Source organism: Colossoma macropomum, unplaced genomic scaffold, assembly GCF_904425465.1.
Source record: "Colossoma macropomum unplaced genomic scaffold, Colossoma_macropomum, whole genome shotgun sequence".
Taxonomy (NCBI): domain Eukaryota; kingdom Metazoa; phylum Chordata; class Actinopteri; order Characiformes; family Serrasalmidae; genus Colossoma; species Colossoma macropomum.
Window position 1 is genome coordinate 23518162 of NW_023494803.1, and position 14052 is coordinate 23532213.

At 39.5% G+C, this 14052-nt stretch overlaps 1 protein-coding gene across 1 annotated transcript in view; it reads left to right on the forward strand.

Annotated features, from left to right (window-relative positions):
• ccdc88c (coiled-coil domain containing 88C) overlaps window positions 1-14052 on the forward strand; it is a 79884-nt gene that overhangs the window by 33931 nt on the left and 31901 nt on the right. The window contains exons 5-14 of the mRNA XM_036592851.1: window positions 6782-6840; window positions 7564-7647; window positions 7748-7888; window positions 8936-9117; window positions 9662-9743; window positions 10247-10405; window positions 10653-10799; window positions 10883-11027; window positions 12584-12765; window positions 12873-13010. Coding sequence (XP_036448744.1) covers window positions 6782-6840; window positions 7564-7647; window positions 7748-7888; window positions 8936-9117; window positions 9662-9743; window positions 10247-10405; window positions 10653-10799; window positions 10883-11027; window positions 12584-12765; window positions 12873-13010 — 1319 coding nt within the window. The remainder of the gene's footprint in view (window positions 1-6781; window positions 6841-7563; window positions 7648-7747; window positions 7889-8935; window positions 9118-9661; window positions 9744-10246; window positions 10406-10652; window positions 10800-10882; window positions 11028-12583; window positions 12766-12872; window positions 13011-14052) is intronic.

The window sequence follows — 14052 nt, forward strand, 5'->3', positions numbered from 1 at the left end:
CTCTGCTTTAAGCTTTAGCTCAGCTATAGCCGCTTTCCTCCCATCTCCGCCAGAAAACTGATTCGACTGTTTTACGAGGCTGAAGTTGCTTCTTATTCTCCAGCTTCGTGTTCGAATTTACCCGTTCCACCTTAAATTCTAACTGAGGCGCCGAATGTAAATGCGGCACCATTTAAGATGGAACGGAAGAATTCGAAAGAGAAGCGACTTCAGCTTCGCCACTTTTTAGTGTGCGACAGTCTCTCGTTGCAGATTTAATGTACCAGGAAACCAACTGCGCTGCTTATAAATGCGAATGACGCATCGCTGCTATGTGACCTGCAGTTTGCACGCCGGGTTCTCAGTCGTTGCAAAACAGGGCTCTCGCGCTATGTCCCGTCTCAAAGATACTTTACTAACACAGCGATCCCCCCCGTCTCTACAACGAGACCAAAACCGAAGTTCTAAAATCACTAAAGAAAACGGGTAGAATAGCTGTAACGTGCTGCGTGGAGATCCATTACCACAGGATCTTATTTCACCGTAACTGCGCATTTTATCACAGATGAGTAGCAGCAGCGTCTCGTGCTCCAAACAAGAGCACTGAATGAGAGCCTTCTAGTTCACTTGCCACATCACTTCCATTTGTTTTATTAAAGAAGATATTGGAAGTAAATTCATTATGGATCATTACAAATACTTTGCTTTACAAGTACCAAGTCACTTTAAATAACAACAACACCGAGTTACTTAGTCATTTTAAAATGTATATTGTCTCTATATTCTGTGTATATTTTGTGTATATTTAATATATTTCAGTTGTTTTTTCTTGTATTTTTATGTTTACTTATTTACTTTCTGTAGAGTGATTAGCTGAGCCTCACCACAAGCATTTCATGCATAAATGTCCTGACATGTTGTGCAAATGACAAATAAACTTGAAACTTGAACTCGAAACTTGAGCTCACACAGTGAGAAAATATAAATGCTATATAGAAAAAAAGATGCATCGAGATGCATCGATAATCGTTTTATAATCACATCGCAGCCCTCTGAATCGTAATCGAATCGAATCGTGAGGTGCCTAGAGATTCCCACCCCTAGTGAAGCTTATGTAAAGCTGTAAAGTAAATACATGTAAAGTATTCTTTACTCTGTATATCACTCCTGTCAGAACAAAACCTCATATCTCCAAAATGATAACTTTACAGGAGAACGAAAAAACTTTTAATATAAGTCAAAATAACCAGACTTTTTTTCCAAGTTATTTTGGGCCATTTCTTTTGGTCCATTCATCATGAAATTTACACACAATGTAAAGGGCAACAGGCATTTTCAAAGTATGTGAACAACTGAAAACTCCTCTGGAAAGCCCTAAATTTGAAGCCTGTTTCTCAGTATTATCCAAACAGACTGTTAGCATGTTAGCTACCTGCTGGCCTCATCTAGTGAGGGTAGAAAATAGTTCAGTTACAGAGGATATAAGGTGTAAACCGGTTAAATAGAGCCTGCAACAGCAACCAATGTTGTTCACTTGGCAGTTCTTCATTTGCTAGACAAAGATTTCAGCAATAAGAGGCTTGTCAGGCCATGATTTGGTGCGGTACTGGATTGGGCAGCATCCACGAAACCATGTGTCAGGCTTTAGTCCTTGCAGGCCAAAACACCACAGACTTGAGCACACTGCCTCATTAAACACACCTGATTCATCTAATGAGCTAATTAAGAAGACCTTCATGAACTGAACTCAGAGCGTTAGTTGAGAGTAGATGCTACACCTAATAGATGACAATAAATTTAACCCTTGAGTTCATCTTTAATGAAAGATTACAGTAAAACAATTTTGTCTTTTAAATTATTTGATGAGTCGAGATTAATAATTACGGCCAGAAACATAAACTAATAAGGGAAAAAAGTTTTGTTTTCAGATTACTTTGAAGTGACAGTGTGGAGGATGGGGGTGGGATTAACTTATATTTGCCCAATTTTTTCTTTAATTCTAATGTAGTTAAAAGACCTATTTGGTGTCCAAAGCTTGTTTCTTTAGCTTTGCACTGGAGCTACAAAGCTATTGCAGCTAACAGGTAATGGAAGCTTTTGACGCACCAGTTATCACTGCACAAGCTGCATGTCTGCATCATCACATACTAACCTGAAACTGCACTGAGTGAAGTAATATCAAGTAGGCATCATTATGTTCATGACTCTGAGTGACTTACTGTTTCTATTAAATGGGCAAAAATTTGGAAAGAACAAAAGTAAAGAAAAACTTTGGAATCCAAACATATCTTGAGTAATTGATGTGAGGGCATTAGATTTTTTTGTCAAGCTGTTGCTTTGATATGTGAATTTTGCTATTTGTAGCAAAATGTCTAAGTGACAGTGTAGCTTAAGTGTTCTGTGTTAGGTCAGCCATAGTATTTATTACAAGACATTACATGGCTTTCACACTTTAAGACCACTTGCAGCTGATCCTAACTCGTACACTGTCTTTTATTCAGTCTGTTACATAACTGCTGACCACTTGCGATGCTAAAAACAGAGTGGACGATGAGGCCCTTGTGTTGCAAGTCTGTGGTGAGATAGTGATCAGCGGGATGACGCTGAGCGTGGCTCGGCTGCTGGTTTGTGTTTACAGTCTGTTGTATTTTTGGTGGTGCTTTGATTGTATGTGCTTGGGAGTCTGACGCATGCTGGTTTTGCATGCAGGTTCCTGCAGGGGATCAAAATAACCTTTATCACAGTCACTCCCGCAGCTTCGTTTGCTTCCTGTGATGGGTAATCGAGAACCAGACCAGAGATTTTCACGATATGTTTTTTCAGATAATAACGGCAGGTAGCCCAGACGGCCCATCCTTGACCAAACATTAGTTGCTAAGTAGGGCTGGCGCTATGGATTATATTAGCAACTGAGTAATCCACTGATTAATTTGATGATTAATCGAGTAACAATGCTTTTGGACAAAAGACCAAACAGTAAAAATGGGCTTTAATGAACAAAAGCTTTGAATAGCATTTCAGGGTTTCTAAGATATTTGATTGTAAAAAGCTAAAGAAAAAGACTTAATGTATTAAATAATAAATATACTATATGGCAAAATATGCATATAAATGGGTGCATCTATCATGTTTCTTACTGTAAAATAGACTGCTTGGAGAATTTAAACCATACATTATCATTGAAAAGCTATATGGCCTAATAGTATAATACAGAAAGCATGTTGTAGAAAAGAACTCTATGAAGATAAATGTGTTTATGGAAACATATCCATATGAGGAATAGTACTGACTTTGTGTGCAGAAATGAATGGACATGCGTGGGCATGCAAATTACATCAAAGCTGGTGACGTTTGTGCGTTACTGTGCGGTTACAGTAAGAGTGGACAGTAATAGTGAAAGTGCTTCAGCTCTATTGCAGTGAGTTCTGTTCTCTGTATGAATGGGGTACGCTGTGGGGCAGGGCAGGGCACGGTCTCCATGACAACTCCCTCCTATTCTCCCCAGAGTGTTAGTCCAAGACACATGGGCAGAAAAACACTCACCCCGCCACGCACACATGTACACACCTTATTTGTATTAATGCTTTGAAGTCTCTAGTTACTGCAGTCTTTTTGCTATACATTCAGTTTACATAATCCCATAGTTACAGGTTCAAATCTGTACTTCATACTTTTTCCATTTGTTTTGATGTCAAAAAAGACAAAGTATTTAATGTAATATGTCAACATTGTTAAACATTTCATGCAGTTCAAACTGCAGTGGAAACGAAACTTCAAAAACAGTCCGTTTTGAATGTAGTATTTTTGTAATATCACAAAAACCAGCACATTTACACATATCTACCTTTTTGACCTACAGTGGTTTAACCCCACCCTTTCACATTGAACCTGTGCGGAGGAGGGCAGCCAAGGAACATCATGAGTGAAAACAGTAAACTATAACAAGCATGTAGGAAATGGGCCCTTTAAGTAATTATATTGTAATGCTGTCTAAATTTTGCCATTTAAGCATTTTGTCATAAAACTAACATCTGTTTTCCTTTTTCTCTACAATATTATGCCTGTAATTATGCATTATAAACTTGTATGATACACAGATAGAATAGTGACTCAGTCAGCTGAAGGACTGGCAGACTATAAACTGTGATGGATGTGTGTGACATATGCAAAAAATGAAGCCACGGTGTAATAGATTGCACACATTGAACCATGTGTGGTGTGCTGTGCAGACTGACCCACTAATAATGGGTCAGGACTGACTAATAAACGTGGCACAGAGCCTGTGGCTTCAGGGCTACTGTAAGGCAGTGGGGGCAAAGGGGGGCTTCAGAGAACTGTCATCAGGGATTAACTGGTAGGACATAATCAAAATCTGGATGACTTAAAGGCAGCATGTGTTGCTCCAAAATGTGCCTTCATAAATGCAAGTTACCCACTTATTCCTTCCCCACAGTACTATGACAGACCCTGGCCTTTGAACTTCATGCTGGTGGCAATCTGAATGGTCTTTTACTTCTCTGGCCCAGAGAACACAACGCCCATTATTTTTATGAGCAATACACATTTACACTGTTCATCAGTCCATTTCAGATGACCTCTGGCCCAGAGTAGTTGTCAGCATTTCTGGACGTTGTTGACATATGGCTTCCGCTGTTCATAGTGCAGTTTTAACTTGCATTTGTAGATGTAGCAACAAACAGTGTTTATTGACAACAGTTTGTCATAGTATTTTCTGAGCCCGTGTGATGATGTCCATTACAGAAACCTTCTGGTTTTTAATGCGGCACCATCTGAGGGATCAAAGGTCATGGCCAAGCCTATTAACATTTTTAGAGTTTGATTTTTCACTAACACTGTTCAGTTAAATTAGGGTTTTGTAAAGATAAAACAGCTGCTGATACTTTGAGTATATTCTCTGACACTCAGCTTCATGTTCATCAAATAAATGTCATTTGTTGAAAGTATGCATTGAAAAGTTTTTGCTTCAACAAGGCACCACATACAGTACCATGCAAAAATCAAAGACCACCCTTCATTCATTTGATTTCCAGTCAAACTGACCATTAGTAATTCATTTTTCTGAATCAGGAAAAAATGTGAAAACGGGCAGTGGTGTGCAAATTTGTCCAGAAAGTAACTGTTTATTTCCTCAGAATAAATACAAATAACATTTAATGCAGCAAGTTGTGTTTTTATGTATGTCAATGTGTTTATATAACTGTTTCTAATCTTCTCCTCAAGAAAGACTAGTATTACTTAGTTACCTAATACCTGATTTGGCTCGTCAGTGCTTGATTATGCTAAATCAAGTGTGATGGTGATGGAATTTAAGAAATCCATGCGATGGCTGGGGCGTCCAGGAGAAATCTGAAAGCAAACTTTGTACTTCAAACGAGCTCACAAGACAGCGGCTATTTTTTTCAAATTAAAAAATTCTTGTTACTTTTTTACTGTATTTATGCTTATGTATTTATGCCTTTTATTCTACTAGTAAGACATCATATATCATATTTTATTATTACTGGCAAAACCACACTTATCATCAATATAAATGGTTTAAACAATGTTCTTAGGAATCTTAGGAAGCAAAGATAGAGCTTGATTTTCTCCACTGTCTCAAAAATCAAAGCTTTAAGTACGGTGTATCTGATGGTGACAGTTTTGGTGGTCTACCAGGTCTTACACAGTTGTTAGAATAATATTTTAACATTTTAAATTTTAATAATTTCTTAACACTAATTTTGGAAAATTATTTTTGTCAGTTATTTTTCCTTTGACTTTTCGCTTTGTTATGCAAGTGGATTATCTTGTAACTAATCAGAAATATCTCCTTTAGCCATTGTAGGTGCACATGAGAAACAAATCTGCAATGTAGCTGAGGTGTGTTTGGGTAGTTGCTTGTTTCTTTGAAGGGCACCACAATGTCAATGACTCCTTTAATAACTGCTGGATTTAAGATTGGAAGGATGGAAGAGTTAACATGGCAGTAAGGGGCGCAAATGTCTGACACTGCAGTGAATGAATAACTTTTACTTGAAAGGGAATTCCACTGATTTTTTGAAGGTTTTCGGTAATTAAATCACAGAGATGTAAACAAAGTAATTCAGGTTGGTTTGATGGGAAATGGGATGTGCGTTATAGAGAAACTTGCCGACCAGTGAACCAGCACATGTAGAGTTTTAAATGTAATGTTGATAGTGATAAAACAGTGATAAATCTGGAAAAAAAAGTTTTTCTGTCTGCTACTTTTCGTTACAACACGCTGCTGGATTTTTAAAAATATGTTCTAGGCCAAAATCTTATCTAAAAGCTGTTATGAAACAACTCGGGCAGTGTATGCACAACCAGTCTCATGCAATAACTGTTTGTGAGGGAGCTCTTAATGGCATTAAGTGCTTTAGACATATGGTTTTTGTTACCAACATTGAAAAATTCTGGTTCTGTTTCTCTACAACGAAGCATTTTACATTAAACCACACTGAATGACTTTGTTTATGTCTTAACCATGTACCTATACAGAATTTAAAAAAAAAGCTGGCCTTAAAGGTCATTTTGAATGTAAATTGTGCGTGCAAAAGGGTAGTCTCTGACTTTTTCACCTTACTCTACAACAAGATGATAAAAGTGCATTGAACTTTGCATTGTTTATAAAGTAGTATTTTCAGATTTTGTAGGTTTTGCAAAGAAGAATGGGGAGACACAGTAATCTGTAAAGCTCTTACAAACTGGCATGGACTTCCAAACTTTGAGCCTCCAATGTATGTGTTTATGCTTGATGCTGATGAATAATTTTGGTCTGCAGGGAAGAGCATGGAGGAGATGAAGAGGCTGCTGCTGCTGCTCCTGGGCTGCGCTGTTCAGGTAAACTGAGCCGTTTGCCCTTCGCTTCCACACCTCCAACCAGGAAGCAGCAGTAGAATCACCCTGTCTGAACATGCCTGTCCTTTTCCCTTCCAAATCAAACACAAACACTGATTTTCACAAAGAGTTTCATAAATCAGTCTGATTATAGCCTCTGCACTTCAGCTAAGATTTCTTTCTGTGGAAGAGACTGATTTCTGTTCTGTGCAGGTCCCGGCTGTTCACTGCCTGCTTTACTCTAGCTCTATCGCTCTATCTCTTATGCCACACAGCTCTTTTTTCTCCAGCTCTCCCTCTCTCGCTCCCTCTCTTACTCCACAGGTTTTTCCTGTTCTCTGTATAGATGGTAAACAGCATGGATAGACTGAAGCAGTATTACATACCAGAGTGCTTCTGAATCTCTGTAGTGTTTAGCTTTAATACAGCTTTAATACAGCAATAACAAAGGCCTCTTGCTTCATCCTGAGAAGCTCCTTCCTAGTCTTTAATGTAATGAAGACCAAAGTGTCTGACTTCAGCCCTTTCATCTCCTGTAAAGCATTCGTCTGGCTAATCATCATCATTGTCATCAAATCCCAGTTAGGAATGCTTAGCTAATTCTTGTCTCTGAAAAACTACAGGCAAGTCTTAACCTCAGCAGAAAACGCATGGCAGAACCAGACATGCCTTTGTGCACCAGCACTCATCCCTTTCTTTCTCTTTTGCTGTATTTTTTATCTCCAGTGCGAGCGTAAAGAAGAGATCATTGAGAAGATTAAGCTGCTAGACATCGAAACACAAGCAGCCATAGTCTCCCATATCCAAGAGGTTTGCATAGATTTTAAATCCTTTTGAGTTTTCAGTCAAAGTTTTGATTAAAAATCTGAGGTTTTAGTGTCAATGAAGGTCTAAGCATCTTTCTGTTTAGGTGACCCACAACCAGGAGAACGTTCTGGACCTGCAGTGGCTGGAGGTGGGGGAGCTGCCGGCTGAAGAGCTGGATCCTCTGTCCCGAACCATGGCCTTTCACCTCCGCAAGCTCATCGACGAGAGGGATGAGTACTCAGAGGTAACTTTGATTCTCAGCTCAGTCTCGGCTCCATGTGTTTGGGTGAACAAATGGGTTTCCCTCATCTGTTGGGCAAAGGGCTTTTTGTCATTAACATTAAAGAACCTATAGATTGGAAAACTGAATTTCCCCCCCTTTTTTCTTTTAAACAAGAGTTTGATGTAGTATGTAAACATTTCAAAACATACCATTCACTCCACACTGCATACAGTCCATACATAGTAACAAAGCTGCAAAACACCGTTTTTTTGATGTCATAAAAACCAGTGCATTTGCATTTTTCTACTTATTCAGCCTGGAGCAGTTTAGCAATGCCCATTCATGATGAGTGTTCCAGCCCAGACAGATCTCATTTACATATAAGTTAGCAGTTTTAAAGGCACTGTAACAAAAGCGTCTGTTTTAATTAATAAGGGTTAAAGAGAGCCTGAAAAATGATCACGTAAAAATTAATTATGACTGTTTTTGGTATGTAAAACCACATAAATATAATAAGTGGACCACAGGGGAAAAGATAAAGTATAAGGAAACTGCAGGAGATGGACTTTTTAATTAAATTGTCTGTAAAATTCTGTATTCTATTAGCTTTATTTCACATCATGTTTTCAAGGTTTGTTGTATGTGCCAAGTGTTTATTGAATATGATGGTTTTTATGAGTGTACATTGCTAATTTGTATAAGCCTACATTGATACCAAGTAGCTGGCCCATAGCTGGCCCATATTCAGCCCAGTCAACTGACTTAACGATTGTTTACTCTCTGCACTAAAGCTTTAGTTTCATTAATGACACTGTATGTAAAAGACATGTTACCTTGTCTCTGCAAAATTTTGAGCTCCCTAATTTGTTTATCTTTGAAATATAAACAGATTATTTATTATTTTTTGTAAAAGGGCAATTCAATTTAAATGTAAAAAGATTTCACATTATTTGATGAAGTTACTATGGAGCGCTGGACTAGGGAATGTCCCAAAAGCTGTTTCAGTTATGGAGCAGACTGTGATTGAATCCAGAGTCTAACTGAATTTGCTGTGTGTCATGTTGTTAGACGATTTTGGATCTGACCCAGGAGAGGGATTACCTGCAGTCCCAGCAGCCCCCTAGCCCCGTGAGCTTCTCCAGCCCTGAGCGGCCCTCCCAGCTCTCTGTGCTCTCCAAAGAGGACCGTCAGCACCTGGCAGTGGAGCTCGCTGACACCAAGGCCAAACTGCGCCGCTCCCGCCAAGAACTGTGAGCAACAGCACTATATCCTTCTGTTGATAGCATAAATGTCTACGGATGCACAATGATACCAGAATCATATCAGTATCAACAGATAATTGCTTTAAAAAATTACCTGCACTGGACCGTTGTTTACATTTGACCAATATTTCAAACCAGTATTTGATGACATATTTGTTGTATTCTGAAAGAGCAGAATGTTTAGGGGACACTGAGCTACTGGGCTTCAGTATATTTATTTTAATGCATTTGACATCCTGCTGAAATAAATGTTACATGTCTCAATTTTTATGTTTTATAAATGCATTGGCAGATATGTAAATTTAAAAAAATATTACATATTGGCATTGACCCAAAATATCCCATATCGGCGCATCCCCATAAATACCTGCTTTGCATTAGTCAGAGTGAGCATAGAATTATATGTATTTCAACAAGACATCAGCTGCATAACGGTTTCATAAATGTCTCCATGGTTTCTTCAGGCACTGGATGATCCAGTTAAAAAACATATATAAAAATATATATAAAACATATCTGCTCTTGCACACAGAGAGGAGAAGACTGAGCACCTGATGGACACCAAGAATGAACTGGAACGGCTTGATGCAGAGATGCAGAAACTGAAGCAAGAGGTTAGTGTGTCCTGGCTGTTTCTGCACTCCTTGCTCGGGCCTTTCCTCATTAGACTTCAGAAAAATAAAAAAAATATGTTTTAAATGCTGTAGAACATGCTACTGCAAATGCGCTGTGGTTCCAATAACTTTAAATGGAGGGCTATACCTTAATCTTGGTATTAAGCCTCATATTAAGTGTTAATATCAATCCTTATCTTCAGCTTCCAAACTTAATTTATTTATTTTTTCTGATTTTAATTTTTCAAAATCATTTGAACACAGCAGCTACTCTTGACATTGTGGGAAAAGTTTATAATGAATGTACCAATACAAATGCTCCCAAATTGCTTGGAACAAAATCTGTTTACATGAACTTACATTACATGTAATAAATGTTTTTGCCTTCTCCTGTAAAGTTTTTGGAGATACTTTCTTGGACAGCAACGATATGCTTCTGTAGATTAGTGGTTATGCATATGTATTATGTATATGAGTCGAACTAACTGTTCGTTTATGTACAGAACACTCAGCTGCTGGCCGAGGCACGGTCTGTACGGGCATATCGTGATGAGGTAGACGCTCTGAGGGAGCGTGCAGGGAGAGTGGATAGGCTTGAAACAGAACTGGCCCGGTTCAAAGAGAAACTGCACGATGTCCACTTCTACAAAGCCCGCGTGGAGGTAACCTCATTTTGCCATTGTCTTGAAATAATACTGTGTTTAGAGGTGTTAACTGACCTCTACATCAATAATGTAGCTCCTTTATATGCTGTCTGGCTCTGAGAGCCCCTGCTGGCTTTGTTAGGCAGGCGTAAAGCTTTAAGGCTCAGCTGGGCTCCACAGCTGTCAGTGACAGGCATCTGACTCTTTCTGTTTAACTGTGTTATCCTTCTATTTTCTTACATATCTTCCCCTGTCTCTCCTGTAGGAGCTGAGAGAGGACAACATGACTCTGCTCGAGACTAAGGCCATGCTAGAGGAGCAGCTGAGCACAGCTAGGGGGCGCTGTGATAAGCTACACGAGCTGGAGAAGGAGAATCTGCACCTTCGCTCCAAACTGCACGACATGGAGATTGTAAGTAGAATAGTCGGTGCTGATTACGTGTGGGTGTAAGGCTGAATGGGTGCTGATTGGGCCTGCTCTTTTGTGTACTGCAGGATAGGGATAGTGATAAGAAACGTTTGGAGGAGCTGCTGGAAGAGAACATGCTGCTGGAGATCTCACAGAAGCAAAGCATGAACGAGTCTGCTCACTTGGGCTGGGAGCTGGAGCAGCTGGCTAAGAACAATGAGGTCAATGAAGGTCAGTCAAAGAGACAGTTATGCATATTACAGCACCCCAATGCATGGCATGGACCACTGAATGCTTTTTTTTGGCAAAATAATGTTTGGTAATCACAACCATCTCTGAGCACTGAGGGAAAACTCTGACAAAACTACTCACAACAAACCTGCACTGAGAACGACAGTGGCAGTAACTCAGTCATGTTTATTAGGCTAAAGATGGGGAAAAGGTGTAACTTGGGAAAGAATAATTCAGACAGACATAATCTTGATCATCTGGAATCTGTATAAGTTTTGGATTCAGCTGTGTGGAAGACCACACTCAGCTCAGTGTAAAAACTGAAACAGGCATCGCTAAGGTAAAGTTAGCTTAAGAGTTGTGATCAAATGCAATACATAATTGTGTGGAGTTTTTATGTTTGTCGTATATGATGTTTCTATTGTTTCAGTTTGTTTTAGGTAGGTTTAGTCTTAGTATGCTTTGATATTTTGTAGACTTGGCTTAGAAAAGTGTCACATAAATAAAGTTACTTTCTTGTGCAACTTGATTGGACAGCTTAACACACTTAGAAGAGAACATTAGCTGTCAGTTTTCGTACAACAGATATCCATCCTACCCACCCATAGAGAGCGAGGCCAGTTATGCTCTCTTGGACTCCCAGCCAAAGATGGCTGTGGCATTGCCGAGGATCAAACTCATGACAACTGATGATAGGGCTAGCGCTTAGATGCTTGCTCCATTCGGGAGCTCCAGAACGTAATTTAAAGGGTGGTTGGGGGCACACCACGCCAACCCCCCTTCTTCTCAGCCTAGCATGGGTGCATGACATGATGGATCTATTAGTGCTGGTTGTCACAGTTGCCTGTTCACCATCCTTTGATTTGAAGAAATGAACATTATGTGTGCTTGAGTTTCTAAACAGTTTCTCCCTGTAGCCTATGCTGCCATCAAGATGAGACACACTGCACTTAATTCTACAGTTGTTTGCAGAGAGCAGCATGATTAGTTCAATTTAAATCTGCAATAAATCAAAACAAATCAATCATAAAGACAATGCTCAGGTTATATTTAGTTGCATTAAGTGTTGATATGCTAAAGCTGCTGATTGAGTTGGCCATTAAATCCATATCAACAATATATGTGAGAGATAGATCTGAATGTTTTACCTTGATAGGCTGGTGTACTTTGGCCAGTGTTAAAAATGAATGCCTCCCCACTACAATGCCCAAGATTGCACACTCAGGATAATATGTTCTATAACAGTTACTTGGACTTTCCTTCATCAGATGTTCTCAAAAAGAAGTAAGCCCTTCTATCACAATTCCTTTTGAGAATGATCCAACATTATTTATTAACATATTTGGGTTAAGCACATAGATTACCCATTTATAGCCTTCATAACAAGTCTTTTAAAATGCTGTCCTTTGTAGTGCTGAGGTTTCTCAGTGCTTAATGGTTCTTGAACTCTGTCTAGCTCTTTGAGCCTTTGAGGCATGTTCTGATCTCATATCAGAGCTTGATAGAATTCCTTGTACTAGAAAGTGAAAGTGCAGAATGCTTCTGTTCTCCTGCAGCGCGCAAGTCATTTGTGTTTGAATTGAACGAGTCGACGTCCAGCCGATTGCTGAAGCTGGAGAAAGAGAACCAGAGCCTGCAGAGCACCATTCAGGAGCTGCGCGAGGCGTCGCTCAGCCTGGAAGAAGGCCAGCTCCATGCCATGGAGCTAGAGAGGGAGAACCAGGGCCTCAGCAAGAAGGTACATCTCGGCTCTCCTGGCTCCTTATGATACCATAGCCTTGTGCCTGAAGCGTTTCATGTTGTTTGAATGGTATTGTGACGCAAGTTGCGGTCTGTTCTTCTCAGCTTGAGCGTCTCCAGACCCAACTGGACCAGGAGAAGCAGACCACACAGGACATGGAGAGCCTGGGAGAGGAGCTACTCAAAGAAAAGCAAAGGCTGGAGAAAGCCCTGGAGACGCTGCAGGCAGAAAAAGACAAACAAGTAAGGGCCGCGTTCTTCATTTCGCTCTACGGGTGTTTACAAAATAGTTTGTTTACGCATTTTTCCCCCCATATTCCGTATGTAGTCAATTAACCAGTACTTGTTTGGTGTCCAAAGCTTGCCTCTTAAAGGGCCCACATTCTACATTTTTGTGTATTGTATTTTCTTTCCAATGAGGTCCAATTATGTACAAAACACACAATTCATTTTTATATATGCAACTTTTCTTTACAATTTAACAGGCTGATTGTGTTACTGTCCCTTTAAGAGTAATATATGTAAATGATATCTGACTGCCTGCCCTGTATAATGTCTCATTCAAGAAGCAGTTCAGGCTGAATCACTGCATATAACTTCAGTGTGAATGGGTGGTGCTAAACTGCTGTAGGCTGGATAGGCAGGAATATGTAAATGTGTTTTCGTGACTTCATAACAACAATGATTGTCAAACAGGCTGTTTTGACAGCTTATTTTCCATATAGGAAAGATAATGGAACATATAGACTGGGGAGTTGACGGTACGTTTTTAAGTTTAACAATGTGTACATATTACATCAGACATTTATTTTAGAAAAGCAAAAAAAATGGTTTGGGCCCATTAAGTTTTGCACTAGAGCTGCAAAGGTTAATATAATAAAGGTATCATATTTCTCACCAATTAAGACGGTATGCTTAAATCATTGCATATTTACCTCAAATCACCTTGAGTTGCTAAATGATAGACTTAAATGTACTTGTTTATGTGGTTTCAGACACTATTTGGTTGTGCTTTTCTCTGTTTCTATGGTTTAGGGCATATGTGTGATTATTTAGACTTGCACCTTGGTATAAGCTACGCTATATGTCCAAAAGTATGTGGACACCTGACCATCACACCTATGTTCAACAAGCTCATATTCCATTCCAGAAACATAGGCATTATTATGGAGTTGACCCCTTACTTTGCACAGCATTTTGAGCATTTTGCACAGCTCCATAGCCTCTACTCTTCTGGGAAGGCTTTGCATAGCATTTTGGAGCGTGTATGTGGGGGTTGCCACCA